The sequence below is a fragment of the Pristiophorus japonicus genome, chromosome 3 (assembly GCF_044704955.1).
Source record: "Pristiophorus japonicus isolate sPriJap1 chromosome 3, sPriJap1.hap1, whole genome shotgun sequence".
Lineage (NCBI taxonomy): Eukaryota > Metazoa > Chordata > Chondrichthyes > Pristiophoridae > Pristiophorus > Pristiophorus japonicus.
In genome coordinates, this window is record NC_091979.1 from 154032972 (window position 1) to 154047331 (window position 14360).

At 46.2% G+C, this 14360-nt stretch overlaps 1 protein-coding gene across 4 annotated transcripts in view; it reads left to right on the forward strand.

Annotated features, from left to right (window-relative positions):
* The window catches only part of plcl1 (phospholipase C like 1), a 506974-nt gene that overhangs the window by 419231 nt on the left and 73383 nt on the right, over nucleotides 1-14360 (forward strand). For all 4 annotated transcript variants that reach the window (XM_070875920.1, XM_070875921.1, XM_070875922.1 and 1 more), the window contains one exon: nucleotides 1435-1638. In XM_070875920.1, the coding sequence (XP_070732021.1) occupies nucleotides 1435-1638 (204 nt within the window). The remainder of the gene's footprint in view (nucleotides 1-1434; nucleotides 1639-14360) is intronic.

A 14360-nucleotide genomic window follows, 5' to 3' on the forward strand; every position in this document is an offset into this window, starting at 1 on the left:
ATTCCGGGGATGAGGGGGTTGACTTATGAGGAAAGGTTGAGTAGGTTGGGCCTCTACTCATTGGAATTCAGAAGAATGAGTGGTGATCTTATTGAAACGTATAAGATTATGAGGGGGCTTGACAAGGTGGATGCAGAGAGAATGTTTCCACTGATGGGGGAGACTAGAACTAGAGGGCATGATCTTAGAATAAGGGGCCACCCATTTAAAACAGAGATGAGGAGAAATTTCTTCTCTCAGAAGGTTGTAATTCTGTGGAATTCGCTGCCTCAGAGAGTTGTGGAAGCTGGGACATTAAATAAATTTAAGACAGAAATAGACTGTTTCTTAAATGATAAGGGGATAAGGGTTATGGGGAGCGGGCGGGGAAGTGGAGTTGAGTCCATGATCAGATCAGCCATGATCTTATTGAATGGTGGAGTAGGCTCAAGAGGCCATATGGCCTACTCCTGTTCCTATTTCTTATGTACTGCACCCATGTCTGGGAGCAACTGGTCTGTGCAGAGGCCTTGAAGTCAGCAAAAAGTACTTCAACACCTGGCACACCACTTTTGAAACTTGAAACAACTATAGAAAGCACCAAAAAGATGTAGAATTATAGCAACAGCCAGAATAAATCTACCAGCAACTAACCTGTAAGTAGTTGATGATCCCTTTAAATAGCATTGGTGGGGGGTCCTTGATGTTGCTTATCGCATGTTCAACTGTGAGAAGTTAAGTGAGGGCAACGGCTGGAGCGTAGAGCTCCAAAATGGCAGCGCTGGGACATCATGATCTGCTTGCTCTGCATACTTGCACCAAACGTTAAGTATTCGCGCTAACCCCTTTACTAAGATGGCATCCAGCATGCTTCAATATCAGAAGTGTGCGGGCGCACTGCAGACGCCATTTCGAACCCTGAGCTCACTCATAGAGCCCAAGAAATGGCTCCTACTGAGCCTAACTTTGTTCCCGTTGACTTCAGTCTAAATATAGGGTACAACATAGTTTAAAATAAATATTCTGAACTTCTTTCCAAAGGATTTTTCTCAGTTACGTCTGAGAGAGAGGTGATTGCTAACCTTACAAATGATGAAGACCTTTTTTTTCATACGATCTTGGTAAAATTAGTGCTGTTTGCAGCAATCTACCATTAGTACATATTGCATGGATCCAGCTGTTTAATATTTAAAAAAATCAGAAATGTAAGGACTTGGCCATTGCATAAATACAAATAAAGATAAACAACCCAGTTTTTATGAGATTGGTCAACCTATCTTTTTAGTTTACATTTGCCATAATTCATTACAATTACTTAAAGAAAATTTTCTTTCATTTTCCTGCTTAGAGTTTTGAGAAAATGTATATTAATGGCAGTTAAACCATAAAATGGTGCAACAAACCTTGACTGCTCGCTTGGTTACTGTCTTTTTAAAATTTATTTCTTCTGTACAGAATGCCATAGTCTCCTTTAAGGAAATATGTGGCTTGGCTCCCACTGCCAATCTGACTCAGTGCATACTGACCCTGTCCTCAAGATTATTGAACAGTGACAGCACTTCTACAGTATCACTCAACATGAAGGACAAGTACCCATATTTGGAACCCTTGGGAATGGTACCTGATGTACAAAGGAAGGTTCTGTCATCTTATGACCTGGTAGGAATGTTTTTAACAATGCAAACCAAACAACATTCATATGTTTTATATATTTGACAATGTTGACCACTGGTTTCTGCCTTTAAGTATTTTCAGCTTGTTAATATACTTGTAATTCAAGTGAAAAATATGCCAAAATTATTTCTCTGATGACTAGATTTTATGAGATTAACGTTCATCTTAATCTGTGGTCAAGAACAATTGGATAGTTCAAAATATGAAAGCTTACTTTAGAAATTAAAGAATGTTCACTCCAGGAGCTGGTGGAACATTTGTTTCACTTGTTCAATATCTTGTTCCTATTTGGAAACAGTGTCACATTTATTCCATTGTGCTTTCATTCAAAGCAAAGTTTAGGGATAGCTGCAATCAAAGCAGTTATGACATTCACTTTTTAATCCTGAAGTGTGGTACTACCAGCTACTGCTGTTGTTTTCTTTGTTAGTTGTTAGGTAAGTTCCTACAGCAGAGTTCCTGTTTCAGGCATTTGTCGAGGAACCATCTAGAGGGCTAGCCACTCTAGACTGGGTGATGTATAATGAGAAAGAACTAATTAGCATACTTGTTGTGCGAGGCCCCTTGAGGAAGAGTGACCATAATATGGTAGAATTCTTTGTTACGATGGAGAGTGACACAGTTAATTCAGAGACTAGGGTCCTGAACTTGAGGAAACATAGAAACATAGAAAATAGGTGCAGGAGTAGGCCATTCGGCCCTTCTAGCCTGCACCGCCATTCAATGAGTTCATGGCTGAACATTCAACTTCAGTACCCCATTCCTGCTTTCTCGCCATACCCCTTGATCCCCCTAGCAGTAAGGACCTCATCTAACTCCTTTTTGAATATATTTAGTGAATTGGCCTCAACAACTTTCTGTGGTAGAGAATTCCACAGGTTCACCACTCTCTGGGTGAAGAAGTTCCTCCGCATCTCGGTCCTAAATGGCTTACCCCTTATCCTTAGACTGTGACCCCTGGTTCTGGACTTCCCCAACATTGGGAACATTCTTCCTGCATCTAACCTGTCTAACCCCGTCAGAATTTTATATGTTTCTATGAGGTCCCCTCTCATTCTTCTGTTAACTTCGATGGTATGAAACATGAATTGACTAGAATAGACTGGTGAATGATATTTAAAGGGTTGACGATGGATAGGCAAAGGCAAACATTTAAAGATCACATGGATGAATTTCAACAATTGTACATCCCTGTCTGGAGTAAAAATAAAACGGGGAATTTGGCTCAACCGTGGCTAACAAGGGAACAAGTGTCAACTCGAAAATGACCCGTTTATCCCTACTCTCTTTTTTCTGTCCGTTAACCAATCCTCAATCCATGCTAATATATTACCTCCAACCCCATGATTCCTTATCTTGCATAGCAACATTTTATGTGACACCTTATCGACTGTTTTTCTTCAAGGCAACCTACTTTTCGCTTTAACCAATATTTTGTAGTAAGTCCAAGACACCTCCCAGGTGATGAGGAAAAGTAAAGGAAAAATAAATTAAAAAAAGAGAGGACTCAGCTCTTTCCTTGCTTGAATTGTGCAATCTGTTGGTCAGTTATGATGAAGCATACCTAGTAGTTGGGGAGAAGATTTTTCACAACAATAAAATTTCTCATTTGGAGTTAGGTGATTGGTGGTGAGAGATCTAGGAAAGGAAGGAATTCGAGGGGGAGATGGATGATGATAGTAAAAAAATAACCTGTAAAATACCAGACCTACTTGAGTGTATGTGGAAACAGTGGTATATTTACAAAGATACCATTATATTTTGGTTCTCATCGTAATTTTCAGTTGAAGATGTGGCAGTGTGTAAATATGGTATTTAAATAATGTTCAACAATATTAGCACATCTTGCTGAAATTAGTAGCAACATAAAATGCAGTAGGGGAATGGTCTGGTAGATATGACTTTCAGGAATTTGAGGAATTTTATGAATTTGAGTTTCAGGGCTGCGTGTTTCTCAGACTGGCTTGCTTTAACCGAGTAAGTTTTATCACTTCCTCAATGGCAGACTAGGCGGGCATATTCACTGCAAGCAAATGAGTATGATTTTTATCGCCTTGGCCAGCAACTTGTTTGCTGCAATGTAAGCGTGCAGTGCAACAGCTGACTTGCTGCCCCGATGGATTTGGCTGCGAGATTGTTGCTGCTTCGCGCCTGATGCTCTTTCTCTGTTGGTCTTGGCTGCAGCTCCTACCTGACATTGTTTCATTGCTCTGCAGATAGACTCTGTGCCACGCAATGCGGTGGGAATTTCTGATCATGGGATAGGTTTTGCTGGATCTGGAAACCCACCCGCAGTGTTTAGAACAACGTCTACTTCCCAGACCACAGCAACAAGGTCAAATTGAAGCTGAGCCGAGAGCAACAGTCAGAAGAGCATCAGAGAGGGAGGAGTGACTGTGAGGGGTGAAGGAAAGAGTGTCTGTGAACTGGAGGCAAGAAAAGGGAAGAGTGCCTCTCTGAAAGGGGGAAAGACTAAAAAAGTGACTCTGTGAAGGGGAGAGAGAGATTAAGAGTGGTTCTGAAAGTAGAGAGCGAGAGAGAGGAAGAGTGTCTCTGACAGGGAGAGAGACAGAGAGAGAGAGAGGGGAAGAGTGTCTCTGTGAAAGGGAGGAGGGGAAGAGTGTCTGTGTGAACGGAGGAGGGGAAAAAGTTTCTCGATGAAAGGGAAGAGAAAGGGGAAGAGTCTCTGAAAGGAGAGAGAGAGGGGGAGAGTGTCTCTGAAAGGGGAGAGAGAGAGAGAGAGGGGGAGAGTGTCTCTGAAAGGGGAGAGAGAGAGAGAGGGGGAGAGTGTCTCTGAAAGGAGAGAGAGAGGGGGAGAATGTCTCTGAAAGGAGAGAGAGAGGGGGAGAGTGTCTCTGAAAGAGGAGAGAGAGAGAGGGGGGGAGAGTGTCTCTGAAAAGAGAGAGGGAGGGGGAGAGTGTCTCTGAAAGAGGAGAGAGAGGGGGAGAGTGTCTCTGAAAAAGAGGGGGGGAGGGGGAGGGGGAGAGTGTCTCTGAAATGGGAGAGAGGGGGGGGAGAGTGTCTCTGAAAGAGGAGTGAGAGGGGGGAAGGATGTCTCTGTGAAAGGGGGAGAAAGAGGGAAGGGTGTCCCTGAAAGGGGAGGGAGAGGAAGATTGGGGGGGAACTTTAACATGAGTGAGCGCGTGGGATTGGGTGCCGGTGGGGGACTATATCGGGAAAAATTCTGAGTGGGTCAGGAAGCCGGCTCCAACCTGCCGACATCCGCATGTCACTGTAGCGTGTTAGGCTGCATGCACACAATCACTTCGGGACTGGCGGGTTGCTAATTGAGATTTGTTGATCGATCAATTTGTTCGATATTGATAGGGGTTTTACAGTTTAACTTTGGGTCCACGGATTTCCCGGGCTTCCTGGAACACACCAGTGAAAGCAAGGCGAGAAAACAGCGGTCATTGAGAGGGCTGAAGCCATGACAGGAAAATATGCCAATAAGCACTCAATACTCACAGCTGCTTTCTTTAAGTACTTGTGCTGGAGGTTACTTTACACACCTTGGGGTTACTTTACGTACTTTGGAAGTGTCATCTACACTTTGGAAATTCGGAGATCTGATCTATCAGATCAGCATAGGTGCCAAGTATGCTGTGTTACTTTGGACCTTAGATGAAGACCAAGATGACCTGCAGCAATATCGGCAGTAGCAGGCGCTGCTCACATATCTGCAGCTCCACAGAAGAGAGAGGATCAGCAGAGAGGTGCAGTCACAGGAGGCCATACCTGGTATACAGGGTCTACTGGCAGAGGATAAGCTTCCTCGACATGTCAGAACACCAATGTCTCAGGAGGCTCAAGGTCTCACGTCAGGTGGCAGACATTTGTAACCTGCTGGAACAAGACCTGCTGCCATCTGGACCTGGTGGCCATACCTTACCAGTGGCTGTCACGTCACCACCAACTTTTTTGCCTCTGGATCCTTCCAAGGCTCTGCCGGAGACATTTGCAGGATCTCACAGTTAGCGGCACAAATGCATCACTCAGGTGACTGATGGCTCATTTGCCAGGGCCAGCAATTATGTCCACTTTTCCTGTGATTATGTCAGTCCCAATGAGCGGCCGCTTGGGTTTGCGGCTCTGGCTGGCTTCCCACAGGTGCAGCACATCATCGACTGCACATGTGGCAATTAAGGTACCCATAGATCACCCAGAAGATTGCAAAGTACTGCAGTACAACAGTACCTGGGAGTATTTGTGCATGAAACACAAAAAGATAGTATGCAGGTACAGCAAATGATCAGGAAAGCCAATGGAATCTTGGCCGTTATTGCAAAGGGGATGGAGTATAAAAGCAGGGAAGTCTTGCTACAGTTATACAAGGTATTGGTGAGGCCACACCTGGAATACTGCATGCAGTTTTGATTTCCATATTTAAAAAAGGATATACTTGCTTTGGAAGCAGTTCAGAGAAGGTTCACTAGGTTGATTCCGGAGATGAGGGGGTTGACTTATGAGGAAAGGTTGAGTACGTTGGGCCTCTACTCATTGGAATTCAGAAGAATGAGAGGTGATCTTATCGAAACGTATAAGATTATGAGAGGGCTTGACAAGGTGGATGCAGAGAGGATGCTTCCACTGATGGGAAGACTAGAAATAGAGGGCATAATCTTAGAATAAGGGGCCGCCCATTTAAAACTGAGATGAGCAGAAATTTCTACTCTCAGAATCTGTGGAATTCGCTGCCTCAGAGAGCTGTGGAAGTTGGGACATTGAATAAATTTAAGACAGATATCGACAGTTTCTTAAAAGATAAGGGGATAAAGGGTTATGGGAAGTGGGTGGGGAAGTGGAGCTGAGTCCATGATCAGATCAATCATGATCTTATTGAATGGCGGAGTAGGCTCGTGGGGCCGTATGGCCTACTCCTGCTCCTATTTCTTATGTTCTTATGTAAGTGTTCATCAGCCGAAAGGGCTTCCACTCCAAATGTGCAGCTGGTGTGCAACCACAGAAAGATCTTTATGCAGGTGTGTGCAAGATTCCCGGAGAAGCTGCCATTGTGCTTTCATCCTGCGGTAATCCACCCTCCCTGATCTCTTTGTACCTCAAAGCAGAGTTACCAGTTGGCAGCTTGGAGACAAGGCATTCCCACTTAAAAAGTGGCAAGACACCTCTCAGAAACTCGAGAAATGAGGCCCCGGAGTGATACAATGAATGCAATATGACCACCAGATGTATAATTGAACAAGCCACCGGCATGCTGATGATGAGCTTCAGATGCCTCGACAGATCTGGAGGCACCCTTCAGTACGCACCAACCAGGATCTCCAAAATGGTCGTGGTGTGCTGCGCTCTGCACAACATTGTGCAGCAGCGAGGTTTGGACATGCAGGAGGAACAAGACGCAGAACACAGAGCCTTTTCAGATGATTCCGAGGAGGAGGAGGAAGCAGAAGGTGATGCGGGCAATGCACCAGCAGTAGCGTACATTGCTGCCCAGGATTCCCTCATTATTGTGAAGTTTACTTAGATTCCACCAGATGCAAAAGCCACTTTTACTCCCCACCATCCCAGTAACACAAAGCACTCCTGTAAACACCCAAGTCTCCCTTTCACAATCCCCCATTGCTTAGCGTCAATTCATGTCGTCTCATTCATCATCACAAAACTGAAAAGGCCACTTGCCAGCCAGTAACCAAGAATGGGAAAGACGAGAAAGTGGTGCAGAAGAATAATATTTATGTGCCTCAAATATAAAACAGAAACCTAACATTCTAACTGTAACACACCAATATGCATACTCTAGTGCAACTGCAAATCTTTACTCTTTCTTTTCCTAGCACTTCTACATGGTGCAATCCTGTGGCTTCAGCAGAGATAGAGGCAGGCAGATTCCTGCTCTGACTGCTGAGCTGCTCTTGGCCAACGTCCTCTGGTTTTGGAGCCCCTGAATGCCCCGCCAAAGACCGCTCCACCTGCACCTATGCAGGGGCAAATTCAGCCATCAGGACATGAGGCAGCATGTGGGCTACTGACTAAGGTGGGTGGGGCAACGGTTGAAAAGTGGAAGTGCTTTGAGCCGACTCCTGACTTCCATGTCCCCTTTCACCATCATCCCTCCCATGGCCCAGCCACACTTCCTTGCTAGCACTTTGCTACAGATAGACAAAGGTACCATTCATCCTATTTAAGGTGGCATTTATAGTGTACAAGCCATTGGTGAAGGCCTGCATGCACTTGTGTGATTGCCACATTTGATGCTCCATGCAGATGGCCACTTTTTCTATGGAAGAAGACACCATCGCAAAGGCCTGTGATGTCATGCCACTCATGCTTGAGACGGACTCCTCACATCTCGCTGAAGCAGGCTCGAGGGGCCATATGGCCTACTCCTGCTCCTATTTCTTATGTTCTTATGTAAATCATGTGGCTGGAACGCCTGCCAGTACATCGCACATTCTCTGCTGCGGTTCAAGAAGTATTCTGTTTTTCGATGGCCTGCAAGGTACAGCATCTGCATCCAGCTGAGCAGAGCTTAGAGTGTCCTGTGCTCTCCAACGCGGACTTTCCACTGCTGTCCCTGACTTCACCATCTGCTCTTCCTTACTTGTGAAGTGCGAATCACCATGTGAAAACCCAACTATCTCTCAAATTTGTCCCACTGAAGTGTGAGTATCTGAGCTGGTGCATGGTCTGCATAAGTCCTGTGATGGTGCACCCTCAGAGGGTGTGAGCTCCTCTGTGGAGTTGTCACCCTCATGGGTGACCTGGATCACCTCCTGCTGAACGCATGTGGGAGCTAAAAGACATGAGTTAGTACTATGAAGGTAAGAATGCTTGAAGTTTTCATTATGCACATTATCATATTTCAGTGTCTGTTGACACAGTGTTGTATGCCATGTGGCTGGCTGATATTTAATTATGTCACCAGGTAGCTGGCAGAACCCGATCTCCGACGACCAGGCATGCTGAGACTCCGCTATTCTCCAGCGCCTCCTCCTCTGAAGATGTCAATTAAGAGATGGCTGGAGGGCCGCCTTCAGTTCTCTGCCTCTCCCTGGTGTTCTCTACTCTCTTATCCTGAAAGGAGGGAAAGAGAGACTATGAATGAGAGAAATGGCATGTGTTCACCCGATGGATGGAGAGCATTTGTTGAGTGTGACTATGAGGAATAGGCATGACTTTCCATAAGGATGAGGTTGAGTGTCAGTGATGGATGAATAGATGGGGATCTGCGTAAGTGCGTAGACAGAGAGGGATGGGTGCACCTGCAAGGTAAGTTGGTGTGAGGAGTGATGTGCTGGAATAGGCTTGAGAAGGCAGAGTGAGGAGGTTGGCGTCATACGCACATCAGGATGTAGGTGAATGTGGCACTGTACTCATCTTTCCTACCCTGCATAGGTCATGAAACCGCTTTCTGCATTGAATCCAGGAGCGTGGCATCAGGTTCCTACTGCTGACCTCCTGGGCAACCTCCAAAAACGCCTCCTTTGTGTCACCTGCAGGCTTCTTCTTCCTGTCAGTAGAGAAGAGTATCTCCCTCTGGGCCCTTACAGCCCCCAGCATAACATCCAGGGAGATGTTGTTGAAGTGGGCCGCAACCTTTGCCCATCTTGACTCCTTCAACTTGGATGTTTGGAGTTTCCCTTTAAATACTTGAGTTGAACTCGCGTCATGTGCATCCTCATCACGTCCGCTGACGCTAATAGGCTGCGAAACCTAAAAGTAAAATGATAATGAGGTGGCTCAGTTTAAAAAGTCATCAACAGATGCGCTTGCATGTTCTTCCGGGTTTCCTACGCGCTATCGGCCCCTCCCCGCTCCCAGTGCATCGGCGCTTTAAAATCCAGACCATTGTGTCTGTGAAAGGGGAGAGAAAGAGGGAAGAGTGTCTCTGTTAAAGGGGAGAGCGAGGGGAAGAGTGTCTCTGGGAAAGGGAAGGGAGAAAGGGGAAGAGTGTCGCTGGGAAAGGAGGAGGGGCGGGGAAGAAGAGTGTCTATGGAAAAGGAAAAGTGTCTATTCAAGTAGGTTTTGGGGAAGTGATGGTCCATTGAACATGGATCAGTCCATTTATTTTTCCTGTATCTAAAAAAAACATTTTGAATTATGAAATTGTTTTAAAAGTAATAAGAATGCACCATCTTTAAGGTTTAAATTCCAGGGTATGTGCCCCTAGAACATTCGAGAAATACACGACAGTTTGCTAAATTTGCTGCCTACGCCCATGTTCTACACCTTGCTGTTAGCCAGAGGAAGTACCTTCACCCCAAGGAGGTGTCATTTGAATAATGCTTCCTGTTGTTAGGTAGAAATCATTGATATTGCTATGGAAAAGTACATACCTTTCTAAATTGATGTAATCGATGTGGTCACAAGCAACAATATTAATAGAAAAATACAGCATCAAAATTGAAGAGATTTATGAAATAAAAATCCCAGAAAGTAAGCACCATAATTAACAGATGGAAAATTATTGGTGAGCGAGCACACCCAAATTCCTGATACGTGTTCCTGACCTGCAGAAGACTAAAATTTATCCTATTATGCATGTCTTGAATCAGGCCATTCAAATGAAATTTTATTCACGTTAATTGTCATATCTTACGCTGCATGTTTGGGTTCTTTATTGCCTCCAGTCAATATCAACCAATCGTTAATCAAATTAAACACACTGAAAATCATCTTGCATTCCATCTCAGAATCTCGTTGGTGTGCATAATTGGGATCAGAATGTTGCTAGACACAGATTATTTGGAAACAGAGATTTTTATGGATCTGGTCAGTACTCATCATCATCATAGGCAGTCCCTCAAAATCGAGGAAGACTTGCTTCCACTCTAAAAATGAGTTCTTAGGTGACTGAACAGTCCAATATGGGAATTAAGTCTCTGTCACAGGTGGGACAGACAATCGTTGAAGGAAAGGGTGGTTGGGACTGGTTTGCCGCACGTTGCTTCGGCTGCCTGCTCTTGGCTTCTGCATGCTCTCGGCGATGAGACTTGAGGTGCTCAGCGCCCTCCTGGATGCACTTCCTCCACTTAGGGCAGTCTTTGGCCAGGGACTCCTAGGTGTCGGTGGGGATGTTGCATTTTATCAAGGAGGCTTTGAGGGTGTCCTTGAAATGTATCCTCTGCCCACTTTGGGCTCGCTTGCCGTGTAGGAGTTCCGAATAGAGTGCTTGCTTTGGGAATCTTGTGTTAGGCAAGCGAACAATGTGGCCCGCCCAGCGGAGCTGGTCCAGTGTGGTCAGTGCTTCGCTGCTGGGGATGTTGGCCTGGCCGAGGACGCTAACGTTGGTGCGTCTGCCCTCCCAGGGGATTTTGTGAAGACATCGTTGGTGGTATTTCTCCAGCAATTTGAGGTGTCTGATGTATATGGTCCATGTCTCTGAGCCATACAGGAGGGCGGGTATCACTACAGCCCTGTAGACCATGAGCTTGGTGGCAGATTTGAGGTCCTGATCTTCGAACGCTCTTTTCCTCAGGCGGCCGAAGGCTGTGCTGGCACACTGGAGGTGATGTTGAATCTCATCGTTGATGTCTGCCCTTGTTGTTAATAGGTTCCTGAGGTATGGAAAATGTTCCATGTTGTCCAGGGCCGCGCCGTGGATCTTGATGACTGGGGGGGTAGTGTGTGGTGAGGAGAGGCTGGTGGAGGACCTTTGTCTTACTTAGCATAAGGCCCATGCTTTTGTGCGCCTCAATGAAGATGTTGACGATGACTTAGAGTTCAGTCTCTGAATGTGCGCAGATGCATGCGTCATCCGCGTACTGTAGCTCGATGACAGAGGTTGGGACGGTCTTAGATCTGGCCTGGAGACGACAAAGGTTGAACAGGTTCCCATTGGTTCTGTAGTTTAGTTCCACTTCAGCGGGGAGCTTGTTGAGTGTGAGGTGGAGCTTTGCAGCGAGGAAGATCGAGAAGAGGGTTGGTGCGATGTCGCAGCCCTGTTTGACCCCTGTCCGGACGTGGATTAGGTCTGTAATGGATCCGTTGGTCAGGATCACGGCTTGCATATCATCGTGGAGCAGGTGACGAACTTTTGGGGGTAGCCGAAATGGAGGAGGACGCTCTATCGTCCTTCGCGGTTGACAGTGTCAAAGGTCTTTCTAAGGTCAAAGAAGGCCATGTAGAAGGGTTGGTGCTGTTCCCTACATTTTTCTTGCAGCTGTCGCACGGAATAAACCATGTCCGTTGTACCTGGAAGAGGCGAAATCCGCACTGTGACTCCGGGAAGAGCTCCTCAGCCACAGGGAGAAGACGGTTGAGGAGGATTCTAGCGACGACTTTCCCAGTGGCTGATGTAAGGAAGATCCCTCTGTAGTTGCCGCAGTCGGACGTCCCCTTTTTTAAAGATGGTCACGATTACTGAGATCTCCCGGCATGCTCTCCTCCTTCCAAATGAGAGCGATCGAGATGTCCAGGTCTCCCTTCCTCCGGTGACGCTGAGCCTTAGACCAACTTCGAGAACAGGTTTGGGCCTATCTCACGTGCGAGCCTTCCCTCCGGGCCTCCCTTCCTCTGATGACGTCCTGGCCACTCTTCCTCCTCCGACGTCCTGGCCTCCGGCGACGTCCCTGGTCTTCCTTCATCCACCAACGACGTCCTGAGCTCTCTCCTCCAGCATGCTGTGAACACAATGGCTGTGACCATTCTGACCTCTCCCCCTTCCACTCTGAACAACCTGACCTCTCTTCCTTTCACTCTGAACACCCTGACCTCCACCCCACAAAATGGACCTCTGACCTTCCCAATGCCTGCCCCCAGCCAAGCCTTGGATCACCTACCACCTAACTGAAAGGCGCTACTCAGCGCAGAGCTTACGGCCCACATCTCGCCATAGGCAATTAGGCTCATGCAGCCTGATTTCCAGTCGTCTTGGACCCCCTTGCCACTGGATCAAGACCTTGATCAGCTAGTCAGTACTGCTACCTAAGTGAATTGGACCATCTCATGCTTGCCTCAGGAATCCTGGACTAATTGCAATAGCTTATGTCCTGTTTGTAATGGGTGCTAGTTGCATAACTTACGAAGCGTTTAAATTTTAAATGCATCTGACACAGCCTTGTGTTTGTAATGTAGATGTATCTTTTAAAATACAAAGCACAGAACTCAATTCATTTGCTTGCAACAATGGGAACAGTGGTCTGCAGCTGCCAATAAGAGTGAGGGCATCAAGTAAAATAGACAAAGGAAAGCAGTACATGGAGTCGTGTCTCTGCTTGAGCGGAGCTCTGTAGGCCTGTATTATGTACAGTGAATGCGTTGAGCATTGCATAGTCAAAGGCCTCCTGCATGTGCCATTTTTGCTTTACAGATGAAATTGGTTGTGTGACATTCCAGCTTCTAGTGCTAGATGTTCAGTTTAGGCACCCAGAGCCTAATGAATATCATCTTCCCTGGGGAATTTCAAGATGGTAATTCTGGGGATATTTCCAACTATACCAACAATACCTTTAGTTTGTCTTCCTCCACTACCAATTGCTTTCTTTGTTAATCCTCTGACTTCCTGTAAACATTGATAACTTTATACATGTCAGCTAAATCAACTGAATTGGCTTGTCCTATTAATTGAGCCAAAACTAACTTTGCCTGATTATTATTACAAAGTCAATGTTAAAGCAATGTGTAGGCTGCTGCATTGTATTGTTGCAACATTTAATTCACTGTTCACATGAGATTATATTATACTGGCATCAAACAGATGAGTAAAATTTGCAGTTTATACTGCAGCTACCTCAAAATGAAATATCTGTAGTTCAATAGACTCATGGGGGCCGAAATTGCCCTCCGCCCGAAGTGGGGCGCACGTATTGATTTTTTGCGTGATTTACTGCCCCAATCAATGGGGCGGCCATTCGATCGAAACTTAGCACTTTGGAGAAAAAAAATTAGCGCGTCAGTGTTTGTGGCAGGAATGGGCTCTTTGTGGGAGCGGACTGACCGATTACCTCGAGAAATTCAGCTGATTCCCATTGAGTGATGACAAGGCAGCTGCTCTCTGGCCTTCTTAAAGGGCAGGTTTTGTAAGTAGGTGCTAAGCATTGGGAGTTTGTCTTTGGTGTTTCTGACGGTACACAATGACTAATGCAAGAGCTTCAAGGAGGGCCAGTCATTTCTCCGATGCTGACATTGAAACCCTCGTCCAAACTGTGCAGGGAAGGAGGCGTGTACACTTTCCAGACTCTGGAAGACCCAGTCAGGAGGGCTTCATGAATGCCTGGATGGAGGTAGCTGTTGAAGTGTCTGGGACCTCAGTTCATGACCGGACCGCCACCCAGTGCCGCAAAAGGTTTAACGACATCACTCGAATGATGAAATGGTGAGTACATGTTCCACCAACTCCTGACCTTCCATCTCTGAGCCTCTCCTTCACCTATTCTTATTTTCCACCTTCACTTTATAGTTAGTGAAGCACCATTTGAGTGCTGAGGCATCTATATCTATGTGTGCATGCTCACATTTGAGGCTCCCTTTCATTTGAGAGTTACACTTGCATGTAATGGAACAGCACATGCACTAATTGCCGATGCGTCATGACACTGCTACTCACCAACCCTTCTTTGCTTTGCAGTCCAAGGTGTCACACAACCGTTTGGAGCAAGAGAGGGGTGGGGGCGAGGCAGATATCCAGCAGCTCACTGACATCGAGGAGAGGGTGCATCGGCTAATGGGCTCACATGTTGCCTGCCCAGTGGCTGCAGGCAATGTGGATTCCGCTGGGGGCAGCATAGGTAAGTGAAAGCCTTCCT